Below are 16606 nucleotides of genomic sequence, written 5' to 3'. Positions count from 1 at the left end.
GATGACCCCACCACCTCTGCCCGTGCCTGACTTCTGGACATCTCCTCTTGGATGAAAGAGCATCACCTACAACTCAACCTCTCCAATACAGAACTCCTGGTAATACCAGCCCACCCATCAATTGAACACCACCTTACTGTTCAGCTCGGATCCTCAACTATAACACCCACCAAGTCTGCGAGGAACATAAGGGTGATGTTCGACTACCAGCTGAAATTCACATCGCAGCAACCACTCAAACATGCAGGTTTGTGCTCTACAACATCATGAAAATCAGACCGTTCCTGTCTGAGCATGCCTCTCAGCTACTAGTCCAAGCTCTGATCATATCAAGACTGGACTACTGCAATTCTCTACTGGCCGGCCTTCCAACCAATGGAGTCAAGCCTCTGCAAATGATCCAGAATGCAGCAGCACGTCTAGTTTTCAATCAGCCTTAAAGAACCCATGTAACACCCCTCCTGATTTCACTTCACTGGCGGCCAGTTCCCACCCGCATCAATTCACTGACACTGGACTTCAGAACAGTAACAGCAAATTCGCCCCTTTACCTTAACTCACTGCTCCAGGTCTACATCCCCACCCGTCATCTTCGGTCTGAACATGAGCGACGCCTGGTTGTTCCATCACAGCGAGGCACCAAATCGCTTGCAAAAACCTTTACTCATTGGGTTCCTCTGTGGTGGAATGAACTACCAGCCTCCACCCCAACTGCAGCATCCTTCACTTTCAAAAAAATCTCAAAACATACCTGTTCCACATTTATTTGACGAACTAATAACTGTCTATGTCTTGTGTCTAAAATAAAAAATAAAATATAATCTTGTTCATTCTCTCGCTTGCTGACTCCAGCTTTAATCCTCTAGTAGCATGGCCTTGTAAACTAACGGTACTGTTTAGTGTGTTGACAAAATGTTTATATGCTCTCCTACTTGTAAGTCGCTTTGGATCAAAGCGTCTGCCAAATGAATAAATGTAAAAGACAATAACACCCCCTTTTAGTTTTTATTACGTTCTCATTTGTCTGACTGTAAATATTTCCTCCGATGGCCCATGTCTTTACAGTTTCCATGTTTCACAGTCTTTATCTTTCCCTGTCTGTCCTCCACTGTCGTGTATTGAACAGTGTCTCTTCCATTGTGTCTGATGGACTCGGGCAAGACAACCAACCCTGTGATGTCACCGTCAGTGGTATTGAAAGGCGCCCTTGCTACAAAACCTGTAATAAGCCATCCTTTTTTCTTTTAAATGATAACATTAATCTAGTTTCTATAATGTTTTTGATTGGAGTGGAAAGTCCTTTAATAAATCATGTTGACGTGACTGGGCGGTTCACTTCAGGTTTAAAAGCACAGTTCCCAGAATTGCTCGGAGGAGGGAGGGAAAGGAAGTGTTTGCTCAATTGCAGAAACGAAAGTTAGAAATAACAAAACGGGAGGGCAAAACAGTTTTCAGAGATGCGTTAACACACAGTAGTATAACAAAACAGAAGTGTACGGTATCAAGCCAAACAAGTTTGTTTGGTGTATTTATGTCACAATAGGTTGTTCAAATTTCCATGCTACTGTATTGAATAATTGTACCATTACGAATTTACATTTAGTTTCAGCTGGTCACTAAGCTTGCTGATTGAAAATATTATTTTCCAATTTTCAAATACTTAACACATGATGTTAGTGACAATTACAACACCTGCAGTCAGAACCAACCAAACCTCGAGGCCTTGAGTCACAACCCAGTCTCACGGCAGTCCATGGCATATATAAGAAATTGGCAATCTATTGATTTGTGTTGTATTGACACGAATTTCCCCCTTTTTTCGTGTCAGTCAGCACAAATTTCAATACACAGACCGCGTGTGTATGTACATTTATATATACTGTATTTATAACCTGATATCAAAAGAAGTTGTACACATTTTAGCATGTGGCTAACCAACACCTTACTTCACCCCAAACCCTAAAATCACAGCCGCAAAGGCTAATTTAGCTACAAACACGAGTTTCACAAGGTTGCAAAGCAGTAGGAACTCTTGGGTTGTTTTCAGACTTTTCGTCTTATGACCATTTATTGACAGTCATCATGATATCACCACCCATTTGTTTATCTTTTGGAGGGCAGACTTGTTGTCATACAGTATATGATATATTTATCTAATGGCTTGTCTGCTCATGTACTTATAATTACTCATAATTACGACGTTTCTGACTCCACTTCAAGGCAGCAATATATAGTAGACAATACACTAGCTACCAATGTCTGCATTATTTGATCCTTTCATGTCATTGATGTTTTTGTTACCTTAATCAAAAAAGTCACTTATCTTTTGGTTACTGTACTTTGTTTCTCTGCTCTAGTTGTTCTGAGTAAATCTACGCAGAATTGCGTGAAGTCAAACAGGCCTATTGTTACACAGTTGTTGTCCTACCACTGAGCAATTGAAACCGGCTGACATCCCTTTTTTTGAAAGCTACATCTAAATTCTACAATTCTTCAAAAGCTTTCTTTTCGTAATTTGTAAAGGAAATGGGCTTTGTTCTACAGCTTTTAACCAAAAATATGGTGAATTTCGACTAAAAGGGAACATCCTGGAGTCATGCTCTGATAGGCAGATGACATAGTGTGCATTGTGAAGGGTACAGGGCGTTACTAAGAAACTGCATACCCAACTAACAGTTACGTTGTGACGACATACCTGACCGGACCATATTCGTTGCTACGATGTACCAAATAACGTTTCTGGGACGTGACGATTAACTTCATAATTTTATTTAAACACATCGTCCCAAATTAACTTGTGATCTAATCTGTGCATTAAAGATTCAATTTTATGCATAATTTGAATAACTTTCTAGTTTATGGAAAAATAAATGTATGGAACAATAACATAATAAATAGAAATGACCAGATTTGTTAATCAAATGACCAGTGTCCAGGTTATCTGAAGACCAGTACATCACGTCGCTACAACGTTCTCCAGGGGATTCATTCTCGACGTTATTTGAGGACGTGGCTAGGACGTTTCTGAAATGGTAGCAAAATTGCCACGAATGGGGAGGAAGAACCCAGATGCAGGCAGCACTGAAGGGGTTAACAAGATTTAATAACAAAAAAACAAAAGCCCACGATGGGGTAACAAAGACAGGGCTAAATAATAATAATAATAATATACAAACAAGAAACAAGGACTTCCCACGTGGGGGCAAAATACTAAACTAAATACGAACCGACACAACGTCAAAACAAAGGGTCAGGTAATCCACAGGGTAAGTAATACAGCACACGGCTAGCAACATCACAAGGATACAATACGAACAGGTAAGCACAACAGGACAATGAACAAGAGGGCATTTTATAGGGAGACAAACAAAGGATAATTAACAAGGGACAGGTGTGGGTAATGAAACGCTCAGGGAAAGCTGAACGAGAGAACATGGGGGACGGGCCAATGACGAGACCCAGAGAGAGAGCATGGCAGGTCAAAACAAACAATAGCCGGGTTTCCATCCAAAGTTGCGAATTTATCTTATGCGCAAAATTGGAATATCGCATAAAACATTTTCGAATAAGCACCGTTTCCATCCAACTAGTCAACCGTCACTTCCTAACAAACTGCTACTAAATATCAGTAAGAAAAGTAAGAGAAGCCACTGAATATAATCATTTTCATATAGAATAATACTTGCGCAAGCAGACGATTAGGAAACACAATAAATGCGGTGCTTTTGTGGATGTCTGCTGTTCGGGAAACACAGTCGTGACAGTTCTAAGAGGCAATTACAGAAATACTTGACGACTTTGCTCAGGCGTTTAAGAATGACCATCACAACATTTCTGATGCTGTGACACAAGATCAGTTCTCTGGTTAGTCAGGTTACGCCGTCTCATAGTGCAGTTACATCACTTTTTGGAGGAATTTATTCGGCAAATGCGTTTCCATCTCCCATTATTCGCATGAACCCTTTTTCACAAAAAGGAAAAACCACCTCAAGCGAGCGTAAAAACTTTTAGCGAATTAAGGATTTTTAATTCGAAATTTGGGGTTTCCATCACTCGTTTCTGATGCGAAACTTCAAAATGCGAATAAAACCAGAGTGATGGAAACGCGCTTATTGTCATGTCTCTCTCTACTAAACACAAGGGATCTGTCACGATCCTGCCACAACCATGACACAAAATATTCTAGGAAATAGAACGTTGCCAAGACGTCCTCATAACGTGGTCACAAAGTAATGTCACGGTGACCAAATGAAGACGAACTGGCGTCTTCGTCAGAACGTACTGTGTTTGCTGGGTATGTGCCAATTCATTAGAAATGTAAACTGACAACTTATACGAAAGTAAAACTATTTAGCTCAGATTATTCAGATTGTTTCAAATGAATGTTCATTTAGTTTCTGTCATGATTCTGCCTCATCATGTCATGTTTCTCTTGATCTAGTGGCAGGTTCATGACAGAGCCTCGTGTTTTGTGTGGAGAGAGGCATATTATTGTTCTCATGACTTAATATGCGCTCTCTCTGGTCTGGTCTTTGTCCTCGTTTCCTCATTATTGCTTGTTATTGATTTCATGCCCTGCACCTGTTCCCCTCTTGATTTGATCCCTTTATAATGCGCCCCTGCGTTTTCTGTCCTGTACTGGTTCATTGTGATTTGTTGGGTGAGTTCTTGTGCATTGTCAGTCTAGTGTAGTTATTTGTAGTTCATGTCTAAAGTTAATTTTAGTCTCATTTAAATGTAGTTAGTCTTAGTCCTGTCTTTTCATGTTATTATATTCCCCTGTTTTGTTACGTTACCCCCTCGTGGGTTTTTGGTTTTGTCCTTGTTATTATTAAATGTCATGTTAACCCCTTACCTGCTGTCTGCGCCTGGGTCCTCTGTTCATGTCTCACCCCGTACCCTGACAGTTTCATTTACTTTTCTCACGGCAAGCACAGAGGAAAAGATGAATAATTTGAAGGATCTTCTCTAGTGAATGTAGGCGAAGCTGCCACAGCTGATATATACAAGATGTCATATTTATTTTGTTTAATTAATATATTTTATTTTAAAATGCAAAATCATTTTAAAGTCAAAACCAGCTTGCATTTTGTAGGCAGTGAGTGTGCCTTCTGAACCTTTGCATGCAACCCTAGTACCTTTGTTTTTGCATTGCAAAGCCTTTCTCCTGATAGGTTGTATCTGGGGACATATGTGGTTTGCCAAGGGCAGCAACAGCACAAACAGATACGCCACGCCTGTCCGCACATTTTTTCTTTTTCTCTGTACACAACACTTCTCTTCAGGAACTGAAAACTCAGCTGTGTGTAGATCGGTCTCGTCGAGGTGATCTGAAGATTATTCTCTGGTATACTGAACACCTCTTCAGCGCATCTCATTAAAATAGCCATTTTCACACCAACCAGCGGTCAACCTTCAGGGTTGTTATTCAAAGGTCTGAACATGGTCATCTGCTCAGTTTTTCTCTGTCTGGCATTTTTGACTGCGGGTGGTAAGTTCATTTTTATAACCATACTTATTTTCTCTTTCACTTGATGGAACTCACATATCACACTTCCGTCAAATTAAGTGTATTTGTGGATTAATGTCTATTTCAAAGTGTCACTTTTTACATGATTAGAATCGTTTGTACGAATTGTCTCAAATTTTCAAGTTTTCTTGACCTGCAAATGTGTTTTCAGCAGCAGTGCACAAAAATTGATGGGTAGAAAGCTTCAGTTTCACACGATTAACATTGGACGCTTTCACTTGCGTTTACAGAACAATAGCTGAACAGGTTTATTCCATGAAGTCATAAGGGGATGGAACAACTATGGAGGTGGTGCTTATTTCAAGTGTCAACCGGTTTTTTTAAACCGATTCCGTGATGATATAAATAATCTCAGATGTGTCAGTTGTGCCCCTGGCAACCCCCCACCCCCAACTGATGCTATTGTATTTATTCATTCGTTGAATGAATGAATTTCGGATCCAATAACAGGCATCGCGGCGATCCCTCGAGTGAATGTTTCCACTTATTGCCACTGGGGTGTAACGTTCCAGGAAGGGTGTTAACTTACCGTCAGTTGTGTCTGAACCCGCTCCCTTGTTCACTTCTTCACTATTCCCTATATAATGACATTTGAGTCCACTGTATGGGGAAGAAGTGAATGAAAATGATTGAGTACTGTCACGTTCGTCATAAACATAACGATGAGCTTATATTAGGCTACACCTGTGTGGCTTTGTGGATTGTTTTATAAAATACTCCAATTCATTTTCACTTTATTTGTCACGGTTATTGTATTAGTTTAAGGAACAAAACAACTGTCACATTTATTTGCAGGCATGCTTATTCATCACGTTTAATACAATTATTTTATATATTTAAAATGAAACGCCACCCTGATAGCACACGTACATCTGGCAGACATCCATTTGATGACACCTGGCAGATGCTGTTTGCTCATTGTAAGATTTAAAAGAATAAATGCGACAATGAGTGCACAGAATATCCAGTGGCGTCCTGGTGACTTTACAAAAGTCATAGATCTGCATTGCAAATTGCGCAGGCTTTGTTTTGTGAAAACTGACTTTTTATGGTGTTTTTGTTTAACAAAAAAGAGAAATGAATGACATAATTATGTTTACAGGTGTGCAAATATACCTTTTATACCTCCAGCTCAGTCATCTGTGCACATGAAGGACAGCCTCTAGAATAAGAACAGAAATACAGAGTTGAAAATTGCACTTAAATAAAATGCATGAGTCGGGACATTGCTTAAACGTAGCCGTGATTTGCCAAATTAATTAAATTAATAAATTTAGTGATTACAGTGCAAATAAACGCAAGGGTTGAACTACAGTAACTGAAGATGTTCGGTCAGTTTCACGACACGTCAAAGATGAAGAAGAATGTTTCTAAAGCATGTATTTTTCATAAAGGCTTTCCGGTTTTACAGACAAGGAAACTTAAGGAGGAAATGTTTTTTTTGCTGTTTTACAAAGGGAGTTGCCCTCTCGTTAAACAACACAAACCTGTTCCAACCCATCCAAACAACTTCAGAGTTTAGTTTGCTGCTGTTACTTCCATAAAAGTGTGTGATTTAAATGTAATGAAAGCAGCGCCATCTAATCGGCACTAACACAGCATTCACATTTACTGAACTCTCAAGTCAGTTTTACTTACATTTACATTTGTTAATTTAGCTAAGGCTTTTTTTATTTTTCAAATTTGCCATTGAACCCAACAATAATCATAGTCTACAAATCTATTTTAACAAGCAGCTACACCTACAGTGTAGGCTATTCAATCTTTAACTGAGACAAAGACATCATAAAATGATCAATATTTGCATCATTGACTCGAGGCTGTAAAAGTTCATTATTCTGTAAAACTTCATTTTCATTATTCAGAAAAATTATATGCTTTAACACTTATCGAGTCCACAGTTGTTTCATTGTCTTGCTTTGTCTAGCTGGAACGTCTCCTGACACCAGTAATGGTTAAAGACTATGGCAAGCCGAATTTGCTTTAAAACATTCTCAGGATATGAATTTTTGATATCAAAAATTCATATCCTGAGAACGATAAAAGCTTATTCGGCTTGCCATAAAAGACGGCATTAAAAAGATTAATGAGCATAACATTAAAAAAATGGTTGTTATTTATAATGGCTTATTTTTATTTGTGTTGTTCAGGTGTGTTTAGTGTTGATGCGGATGACATGCAGTCAGTGTCAGTGATGGAGGGAGAAAATGTGACTCTACACACTGATGTTTTTAAACAGAGAGATGACAAGATAATGTGGTATTTTGGGCCTGAAAACACATTTGTTGCAAGAATGAACGGAAAGGCCAGCAGCACCATGTATTCAGATGATGAGATGTTCAGAGACAGACTGAAGATGAACAATCAGACTGGAGATCTCACCATCACACACATCACATCTCATCACTCTGGACTTTACACACTGAAGATCAGCAGCAACAATAAAGTCTCATACAAGACATTCAATCTTACTGTCAGTGGTGAGTAATTCATATTCATGTATTATGTCATGTTGTTCACTTCTTTTTTTAGCCTGTTTATATTTTTATTTTTGTAGAAAAAAACATCACATATTTATACATTATAATTGTAAATCGTTTAATAAAACAAAAATATAGTACAAACTGTCGGTGCTGAATGTGACACAGGTGAGTCTCTCCTGTACAAAGGAAATGACATCAGCAATACAATCAGCAAACAGACTGAAGATCTCGACACTGACGTCTGTCACACGTGTTCAGGTACATCAGCTGTGACTCGATAATGTTTTGAGCTGATCTGGGATCTGTAGAGGGAGGAATTCTGTTCTGCTATTTTAGTCTGTGTCACTTAAATGAACATCTGATTGTTCTCTTTCTCTTCATCCGTGTAGATTCTCCTCCCGTGTGGGTCATAGTTGCAGTTGTCATTGCTCTTGTGATCTGTGTGATCTTCTTGAGCATCATCATCGTTGGCTACAAACGCAGAAGAATGTCTTATAAAGGCAAGTCTTACCTTCAGTTTACAGTAAACACAAAAACATCTTTATTTAATAACAAGACTTCATTTCATGTCATTTCACGTTTCAGCAAGCGTTTCAGAGACAGTATATGCTCCAGTGAGTGATAAAGGGAGCAGCATGTCCAGCAGCTCATCTGAACAGTCAAACTCTTCAATGTTACCAAATGAACAGGAAAAAAAGCTCATGCTGTACTGACTAAGACACTGTGAAATGTCCACCTGCTGGACCACATACAGTATATTATATCCCTCCCTTTACCTGTATTCTTTTCCTGTCCGATGGATCACCACCTTATCGCGGTGGATGGGTTTGAGTGCTTCAGTAATCCTTTGTGCTTTGTTGTCTAAAGCATTAGCTCCTGGTGATGACACCCTTGACAAATTGGTCCCAGGTGAGAGGCCAGACGAAGAGTGGTCCAAAACATTCCTTAAAGTGATAGTTCACCTCAAAATGAGAATTCTGTCATCATTTACTCACATCCTCTCATCATTTCAAACCTGTGCGAGTTTCTTTTTTCTTCAGAGCACAAAAGAAGATATTTTGAAGAATGTTGATACACACAAAAAACCTTGGTCATCATTGACTTCTATTGTACAGACACAAAACCAATGCAAGTCAATGGAAACCAATGGTTTTCGTTCATCAACATTCTTCAAAATATCATCTTTTGTGTTCTCCAGAAAAAAGAAACTCACACAGGTTTGAAATGAAGAGAGGATGTGAGTAAATGATGACGGAATTCTCATTTTGAGGTGAGCACTTCAATGTGTGGAAGGGAGCTCATCTCTGGCCCACACGATCCACTCTCCTGCACACTTTAGTCAGGGTTTTCCTGCATTGAGAATTTGGAGATGATCACCTCAATCAAATTTTCAAGTTTCAAGGTGAATGTATTTCTGAAGCACATTTAAAAACAACAGAAGTTGACCAAAGTTGTGTAAACTAAAATGATAAAACCGACAACATTATATTAAGAGATACTGAACATAGAAGAAGATATTTATGTTGCTTTTATAAAACTGCCTTAGAAGAATACATTACTGGTGTGAGCGTCATGGACATGAGATAAAAACGCTCAGAGAATTTATCTGTTAAGAATATATTGAACCATTTGTTTATATTTTACTAAACCCTTGTTGATAGAGTTTACACATCAGAAAAATATCAGTCTATGAACGAGTTTTCTATTTTAAAAAAAAGGAAATAAACATGCGTTATGGACGTGACAAAAAAGGGCACAGTTTTTGGGAGACGAAACCTGCACAAATGCACAAACCTGAAGCAATAACACCCAATGAATGAAGAAGAGATGTTGCTTTATAAAAGATAAAGTACTAACTTTACTTAAATGTTGTTTTGTCCATTTTTGAGGAATATGGACTGTTATGGACGGGATGATCCTAAAAAACGTGCACTTATCTGACTATGAAAAACGTGCACTAAAAATAAAACAAATGCTTTAAAAAGAAGCACAGTGGTTTTAAAGAGAAACAAATAATGCAAAATATTGCTGGATTGTTGACAAGTTAATGTTCACTTAAGTACCTACAAAGGGAGTTTGGACTGGCGTAAGGAAATGCATTCGAAAAATGAGGAAATAATAGTGAGAGAGATGAAATTGGCTAGTTGCACAAGATGGCGCCGGTGAGCTTTTTTCGACGCCAGAGTCGGCAGAGTAATTTCCGGTCGTATAGCACTGTATGGGGAAAGGAGGGTTTTCGCCGGCAAATTTGGGTGTTTTTAGATTTAAGAAAAAGAAGAAAGTAATATATCAGCGATGCGACAGATCCTCTTTACATTGCGGAGCACTTTTAACTCGATAGTGTTATACGACCGGAAATTAGTCTGCGGACTCTGGTGTCGCAAACGCTCACCGGCGTCATCTTTTGCAGCTAAAGAAGTGATCATCACTGGGGGGTTTTTTCGTGGACTTATATCATAAAGCAACAATACAGCATTCCACGGACAGGTTTTCTGCTTCTACCTCATTTGGGGTGATAAGTATGTCTCCCCTTTATCATTTTCCTTTGTCTTATAAATTCTCAGTTCCTAATGAAAGACAGACTGTGTATAATTTGTTTAATAACCAAATGTATTTTTACAATAACAACCTGAAATTATGACTTGTTTCTTATTTTTATTAGCTGTTCTCATAAATATTGAGTTTTACAATTCTTATATCAGTGGCCCCTGCTCCATGTTCATCTTCTCATGACTCCTGCATACACCACATCCTCCTCCACTGCACACCTCTGAAAGAGAAACATAATACATTATATGTTTACATTAATAGGAAGTATGACACAGTGGTTGTTAGACATAAATAAAGTCTAAAGTAAACCGTGTTTGGTATGATTTGTGTGGGAAGAATATCAGCCTATAACAAGGATCGTACAGACTTAAGTGTGATTCTGTCTTGGGCAAACCATAGTATCAAGTACACCCTTAAAAATAAAGGCGTTTGAAAGGTTCTTCACAGTGATGCCATAAGAACCATTTTTGGTTCCACAAAGACCCATTCAGTTTCTTGCCTTTTTATAATCTGAAGAACATCTTTATAACATCTTATAGCTAACTAAAACCAAACTTATTAGAAAAACCAACACTTGAACACACATCGGTGTGATAAGAACTAACTAAAATAACAGAAACAGACAGAAATGTGTTTTTTTCTTTGTTTGGTGTTGGTCCTGTGTGTTTACATTGAGAGGGCTGGGTTTATACTGCAGCCAGCCACCAGAGGGCGATTGAATTGATTTGCTTTGGGCAAACTCGCCATACATGCAGCCTTGAACAAATCAAAGGGGAATGAAATCACAATATGACAGATTGTTTCATTTGCATAATAGACACTTGACACCATGGGCCTGTTTCAGAAAGGAGGTTTAGTGAAAACTCTGAGTAAATTAAGCCTGAAATGAGGGAAACTCTGGGTTTTGTGTTTCAGAATGTGAGGTATGTCAAACCTGAGAAAGCGGGGTAACTCAAGCCCGTTTCTAAAGGAGAGGTATCTTATACTCAGAATCAGTAACCATAGTAACTTACTCTGTGAACCTAACCTGGTCGGGAGCAGGTTTTCTTTGGTAAACCCAGAGTTTCTTTCCATCTCCTCCCCTTTTAAAGCACAAGGGGTGTAACTCATTCATTCATTCATTAATACAGTCATTCATGGCACACATTATGATCACACAGAGACCATCTCAGTGAGTAATATGTCATATGTGCTTTTATAGAGGATCCTGTGTGTGAAGACTCATAGGGATGTACTTTGATTTCAGGAGAGCAATTTAAGGCCCGAGTGGAATTTGTCATTTCCCTGTGCATTTATATTAAAACTGTACCGTTTTTCTTTACAGTGAATTAGATCAAAACATATCCATCATTACATCAATAACATCAGCCACTTGTGTGTGTATTACATCAGAGCAGATTCTTTCCCTTACATGTTCTCACAAATGGTGGTTTTCTATGGAGGATGAGAAATGACTTAATAAAGTGTATAAATAAAGAAATGAATAAATACACACATTACTATATTACTATAGGGTTTTATTGGTAAAGCAAATAAATAATTAATTTAGATTTCAGCCATTCCTACCCAAATCTGCTCCAAGCAGGGTCCAAACAGGCGATCAGTCTGACTTTGACACGAAAGTCTGACGTCTGACAAGTGTCCTATACACCATGTCTCACCCTTATAACTAACTTTATTATTTCTCATTTATTTCTGTTGTTTCATTCATTTATTCATTTATTTCCTGATTCATTTGTTTGTTTAATAGTACATTTATCTATTTATTAATTTAAACTTGAGTCATTTTCAGCACATTAGTAAATCCACTGAATGCAGAGCAGAAAGTGTGCCTCGCTCTCAAACGGTTGTTGCTAGAAGGGATACAGCTACGGCCGGAAGTGGTGCAAATAATATAAACAATCAATTTCATTAGCTAACGCACGGCCTTAGCAGAATTTTATTTGGGGGTCCCCCTGTGCCCCCAATACAATCGACTATTGTCAATGTTTGATTATTTCCATGCACACTTTAAATCTAACACACCCAATTTTATTAGTTGTAGCTGTGTTTGAGATGTATGAATGTCATAAAAACAAAAACACATAAACCTTGCATTACAGGTGTATTGTGATTGTCAAAAATATATATAATTTCGTTACTTCCAATTTTAGGTGAACTTTCTCTTTAAATTTTGAGCGCAGACCATGCAAAGGTTGTGGAATTTATTGTTCAATGCATTTAACTATTTGCAAAGATTTTTATTTTATTTTAACCACAACCTATAAACACCCCTTTGTAAAGTAGGGCAGTTGTGGTCTAATGGTTAGAGAGTCGGACTCGTGACCAGAAGGTTGCTGGTTGGATTCTCAGGGCCGGCAGGTAACAACTGAGGTGGCCTTGAGCAAGGCACCTGACCCCTACTTGCTCCCCGGGCGCTGCAGTGATAGCTGCCCACTGCTCCGGGGGTACGTGTGTTCACGGCTCTCTGGATGGGTTAAATGCAGAGGTCACATTTCGTTGCCTTGTACCTTCGTACATGTGCAATGACAATAAATTGAATCTAAATCAATAAAGCAATAAACCCCGCAAAGCAGTGGGTTACAGTGCATTTTATAACAGCTAAGGGCATTGTGGCACGACGCAAAGCATAAAATAAAGTAAATAAAATGATATTTAGGCTATGTGGTGCGGTCAGCCATTATATATTGGGGTATTTTATAACGGATTAGAACTCCGCTCAGCCAATCAGAATCAAGGACCAGAACTGACCGTTTTATAATTTACAATATTCACACAATTATTCTTAACCTTATCCCAAATAAAATGCTGAATTGAAAGACAATTATAAATTACATGAATCACGTAAATTACATTTTGTCATCTTAATCAGCATTCTGTTGTTTGAATACTGTCGGATGTTCAACATTTCTACCGTTAAACACTAAACCGTTGTCAAATATTGAATGTTTTTAGTCACTTACAGTATGTTGTGTGTTGCACAGCACTCTTTCAACTCTAAAACTGAAGCAGCTTAGCATCTTTCTTGCTGAACTACAGCTGAAGTAGCTCCGTCTTCTTTGATTTGATTGGTCACTGCTCGGCTCTGTAACCAGTAACTCCCGCCTCCTTTCATTTGATTGGCCACCTCACTTATTTTGATTTTGCAATGTTGCGTTCAATCAGTAATTTCACAAATTTTGACACACTCCACAGAAAAAATAGAGGGTACGGCCCTGCGTGAGAAAATGGATGTGTGTCATGAAATGTGCTCTTGGGGGCCCCCTAGTGGCGGCGAGGCCTTACGCAGCCGCTTAGTTCGCTTATAGGGAGGACCAGCTCTGAGCGAATGCCTACACCTACCCCAACCCTAAACCTAACCTTACAATAATAACAAAATAATAATCAACTGTTTTCAGCATGACAAAAACTATGTGGTATTGAAGTGCGCATGCCCAGCGAAGGTAGCTGTATCCCTTCAAGTCAAAACCCTTCTGCTGCCATGTTGCTTTCTTTGGTGCCATTGCCATGGTGAATGGTAATATCGGAGCTCCATTGATGATGTCTTGTCGTAGTCGTGGTGCACGCGCTTAACTCAAGGTAAGTCTACCCAGTGTTGATAGAACTAACTCAAATCAGCTGTTCTGAAACCAAAAACTCAAAGTTTCACATCTCGGTGTAAATCAACTCAGAGGTCACATTTTCACTCGGTGTTGGTTGAAACAGGCCCCTTACCTCAATGGTCCCTTGGTTTTTGGTCAGTCCTGGCTGCATCCCAGTTCAAAATCTGTGTCCTCGAAAGGCCAAGTACTTCACTCACCACGGCGCAATGAAGGCTGTCCTAATTCAAATGCGGCCTTCGTTTCCCGTGAAATAAAGCATTCATCAGATGGATGCAGTGCACACCGGTTGATGGCTGACTGTTGCTAGGAGACAGGATCGGTAAGCGGAAATACCTATTGATGCAATTCTCTGAAGGGTAGACTGTCCCATTCCACTTATAATTCTGCTAAGTAAGGCTTGGCCTCTGAAGGCAATGTTCTTCGAAGGATATACAGTAGACTTTGAATTGAGATGCAGCCAGTGTATGTTAAGTTCTCCTGTGTTCCTGAGTTTTGCTGTTTTTTTCCATTTCCTTTTGTGCTTTATGAATTATACACAGACAGATTCATTATAGATTTGAAACGAGAGTATAGGCACTCGGATAAACAAAGAATTACACAACATATGTAATGTGTACACTGTAAACAATTTTTTTTTCTGTACAATAATAGGATACAAGGATATATATTAAGTAGTTTTCTCCATTTTTCTTGTTAATGTGTTGTCTTGTTCTGTAATTGTATAGTCAATATTTTTGACCGTATATCAAAAATAAACTGTAATAAAAAAGAAATCTTGTTAAAAAAACAGAAATTTTCTGGCAGGTGGGATGCAGCTGGGGCACCAGAAATAAACGGTAAAATAACAGGTTTTCCCTGTAAAATTACACTTCCCCCTGTTTTCTCTTTTAAATGTGCGGTCTTTTTCTGTAATTTTACGGTTTTTGACCGTATTTTTAAAATTACAGAACATTCCATAAAATGACAGGTTTTTCTACAGTAATGGCGATCACAGGATCCGTTTGTGTTATGAGTTTGATTTAAGATGTATTTTTCTGAGGTTGATTTGAATGAATGACTGTAATAACTCCACATGATCAGTCATGAATGATCTCACCGGTTTATGTGTTGGTCTTTCACAGAAGGTTGGTTCTGCATACGTGATCTCCTCTTCACCGGTCTGATCTGTTTCAACAATAATGAGTTTAGTTTCGTCAGTATTTACATTTCATTTATGAACATTAAAATGTTGTATATATAACTTACGATCTTTATTTATAGTTTTTCTGTGTTTTCTGCTGATGTAGAAGATCAGAAGTGCCGTTACAATCGTCAGAAATCCAACAACAGCACAACAGATCAGAATAAAGGAGAGACCTGTAATAAACAATAAGAGTCACTGAATCTGTCAGTCTGATATTAAATCAGTTAATAACTAATCGTCACATCTGATATTACCTTCAGACGTGTGACAGATTTGAGTGATGTGTAGATGTTGTGTGTGGTTTGTGATGGGATTGTTGACCACACATCTGTATGTGTTTGTGTCCTGATATTCCACCTCCAGAGGTAGAGAGAGTCTGATGTTGAGATCAGACACACTGATGCTGGACAATAAACTCTTTCCTTTGTACCAGGAGACGCTCACATCATGTGACACATTCACCACTGAACACAACACACAACAACATGATGATGAAGATGATGAAGAACATTGAGAAGAGACTCTGGAGATGACGGGAACAGGCAGACGAGCTGAAAAACATAAAGAATCAAAGTAAATGAACAGCAAACCAAATGCTTTTTTAAAAATGCTCATCCAAAGTTTATAATAATCTATCAGTTCTTATCACACACAGAATTATTAAACTATGATGACTATGATGTTTGAAACTTGAAGAAAACTGAGCAACTATAAATCTCAACTCACCATAGACAGTCAGACTGAAGTGTCTGATGTGAGCAGAAGGTTTTCTGCTGATCTCTGCTGTATAAAGTCCAGTGTGTTGAGTTGTGATGTTTGTGATGATGAGAGATCCAGTCTGAGCATCTATCTCTACATGATTCTTCAATCTCTCATTAATAAATGATGTTATATTGACTTCCCTGTTGATTTCAGCTATAATCTCATCTGGACTCTGAACACCAAACATCCACTCGATGTCATCTTGACTCTGTACTTGAGTATCAGTATATAAGGTGACATTTTCTCCCTCCATCACTGACACTGACTTCACTTCATCACCAAACACATCTGAACAACACAAACACACACATTATGAGGCTGAAATATATTTTATTCACGTGCATATTTGTACACAGGCTAATATTGTGGCTAATAAAATCCTAAATAAATTAAGTAAACACTCACCGGTCAGATGCCACAGACATGAACACAGTAAAACGATCACACAGATCATATTCTCCATCAGTGTGAGAGAGAAACTGAGCGTCTCTTGTGA

The 16606-nt window shown here is 38.5% G+C and overlaps 4 protein-coding genes across 6 annotated transcripts in view; 2 read left to right on the top strand and 2 right to left on the bottom strand.

The window, feature by feature from the left end:
- LOC130549048 (natural killer cell receptor 2B4-like) overlaps window positions 1-16606 on the top strand; it is a 176806-nt gene that overhangs the window by 131104 nt on the left and 29096 nt on the right. The window lies entirely within an intron of this gene.
- Window positions 5068-16606, top strand: part of LOC130549066 (natural killer cell receptor 2B4-like) — a 27789-nt gene continuing 16250 nt past the window's right edge. Inside the window, exons 1-5 of one of the 2 annotated variants that reach the window (XM_057326218.1) lie at window positions 5283-5491; window positions 7681-8010; window positions 8179-8271; window positions 8403-8513; window positions 8599-10654. In XM_057326218.1, the coding sequence (XP_057182201.1) occupies window positions 5443-5491; window positions 7681-8010; window positions 8179-8271; window positions 8403-8513; window positions 8599-8726 (711 nt within the window). In that variant the 5' untranslated portion in view covers window positions 5283-5442 and the 3' untranslated portion in view covers window positions 8727-10654. Of the gene's footprint in view, window positions 5492-7680; window positions 8011-8178; window positions 8272-8402; window positions 8514-8598; window positions 10655-16606 lie in introns of those variants that run through there. The other variant, XM_057326219.1, reaches the window with a different exon arrangement.
- The window catches only part of LOC130549052 (natural killer cell receptor 2B4-like), a 27429-nt gene continuing 21492 nt past the window's right edge, over window positions 10670-16606 (bottom strand). The window contains exons 4-6 of the mRNA XM_057326198.1: window positions 15411-15521; window positions 15262-15329; window positions 10670-10783 (exon numbers count right to left, since the gene is read on the bottom strand). Of these exons, the coding sequence (XP_057182181.1) occupies window positions 10733-10783; window positions 15262-15329; window positions 15411-15521 (230 nt within the window). The 3' untranslated portion in view covers window positions 10670-10732. The remainder of the gene's footprint in view (window positions 10784-15261; window positions 15330-15410; window positions 15522-16606) is intronic.
- Window positions 15541-16606, bottom strand: part of LOC130549061 (natural killer cell receptor 2B4-like) — a 1178-nt gene continuing 112 nt past the window's right edge. The window contains exons 1-3 of the mRNA XM_057326213.1: window positions 16516-16606; window positions 16075-16398; window positions 15541-15899 (exon numbers count right to left, since the gene is read on the bottom strand). The exon at window positions 16516-16606 is cut by the window's right edge and continues 112 nt beyond it. Coding sequence (XP_057182196.1) covers window positions 15580-15899; window positions 16075-16398; window positions 16516-16606 — 735 coding nt within the window. The 3' untranslated portion in view covers window positions 15541-15579. The remainder of the gene's footprint in view (window positions 15900-16074; window positions 16399-16515) is intronic.

The sequence above is a fragment of the Triplophysa rosa genome, linkage group LG25 (genome assembly GCF_024868665.1).
Source record: "Triplophysa rosa linkage group LG25, Trosa_1v2, whole genome shotgun sequence".
NCBI lineage: Eukaryota > Metazoa > Chordata > Actinopteri > Cypriniformes > Nemacheilidae > Triplophysa > Triplophysa rosa.
This window is presented reverse-complemented; position numbering and strand designations above follow the sequence as displayed.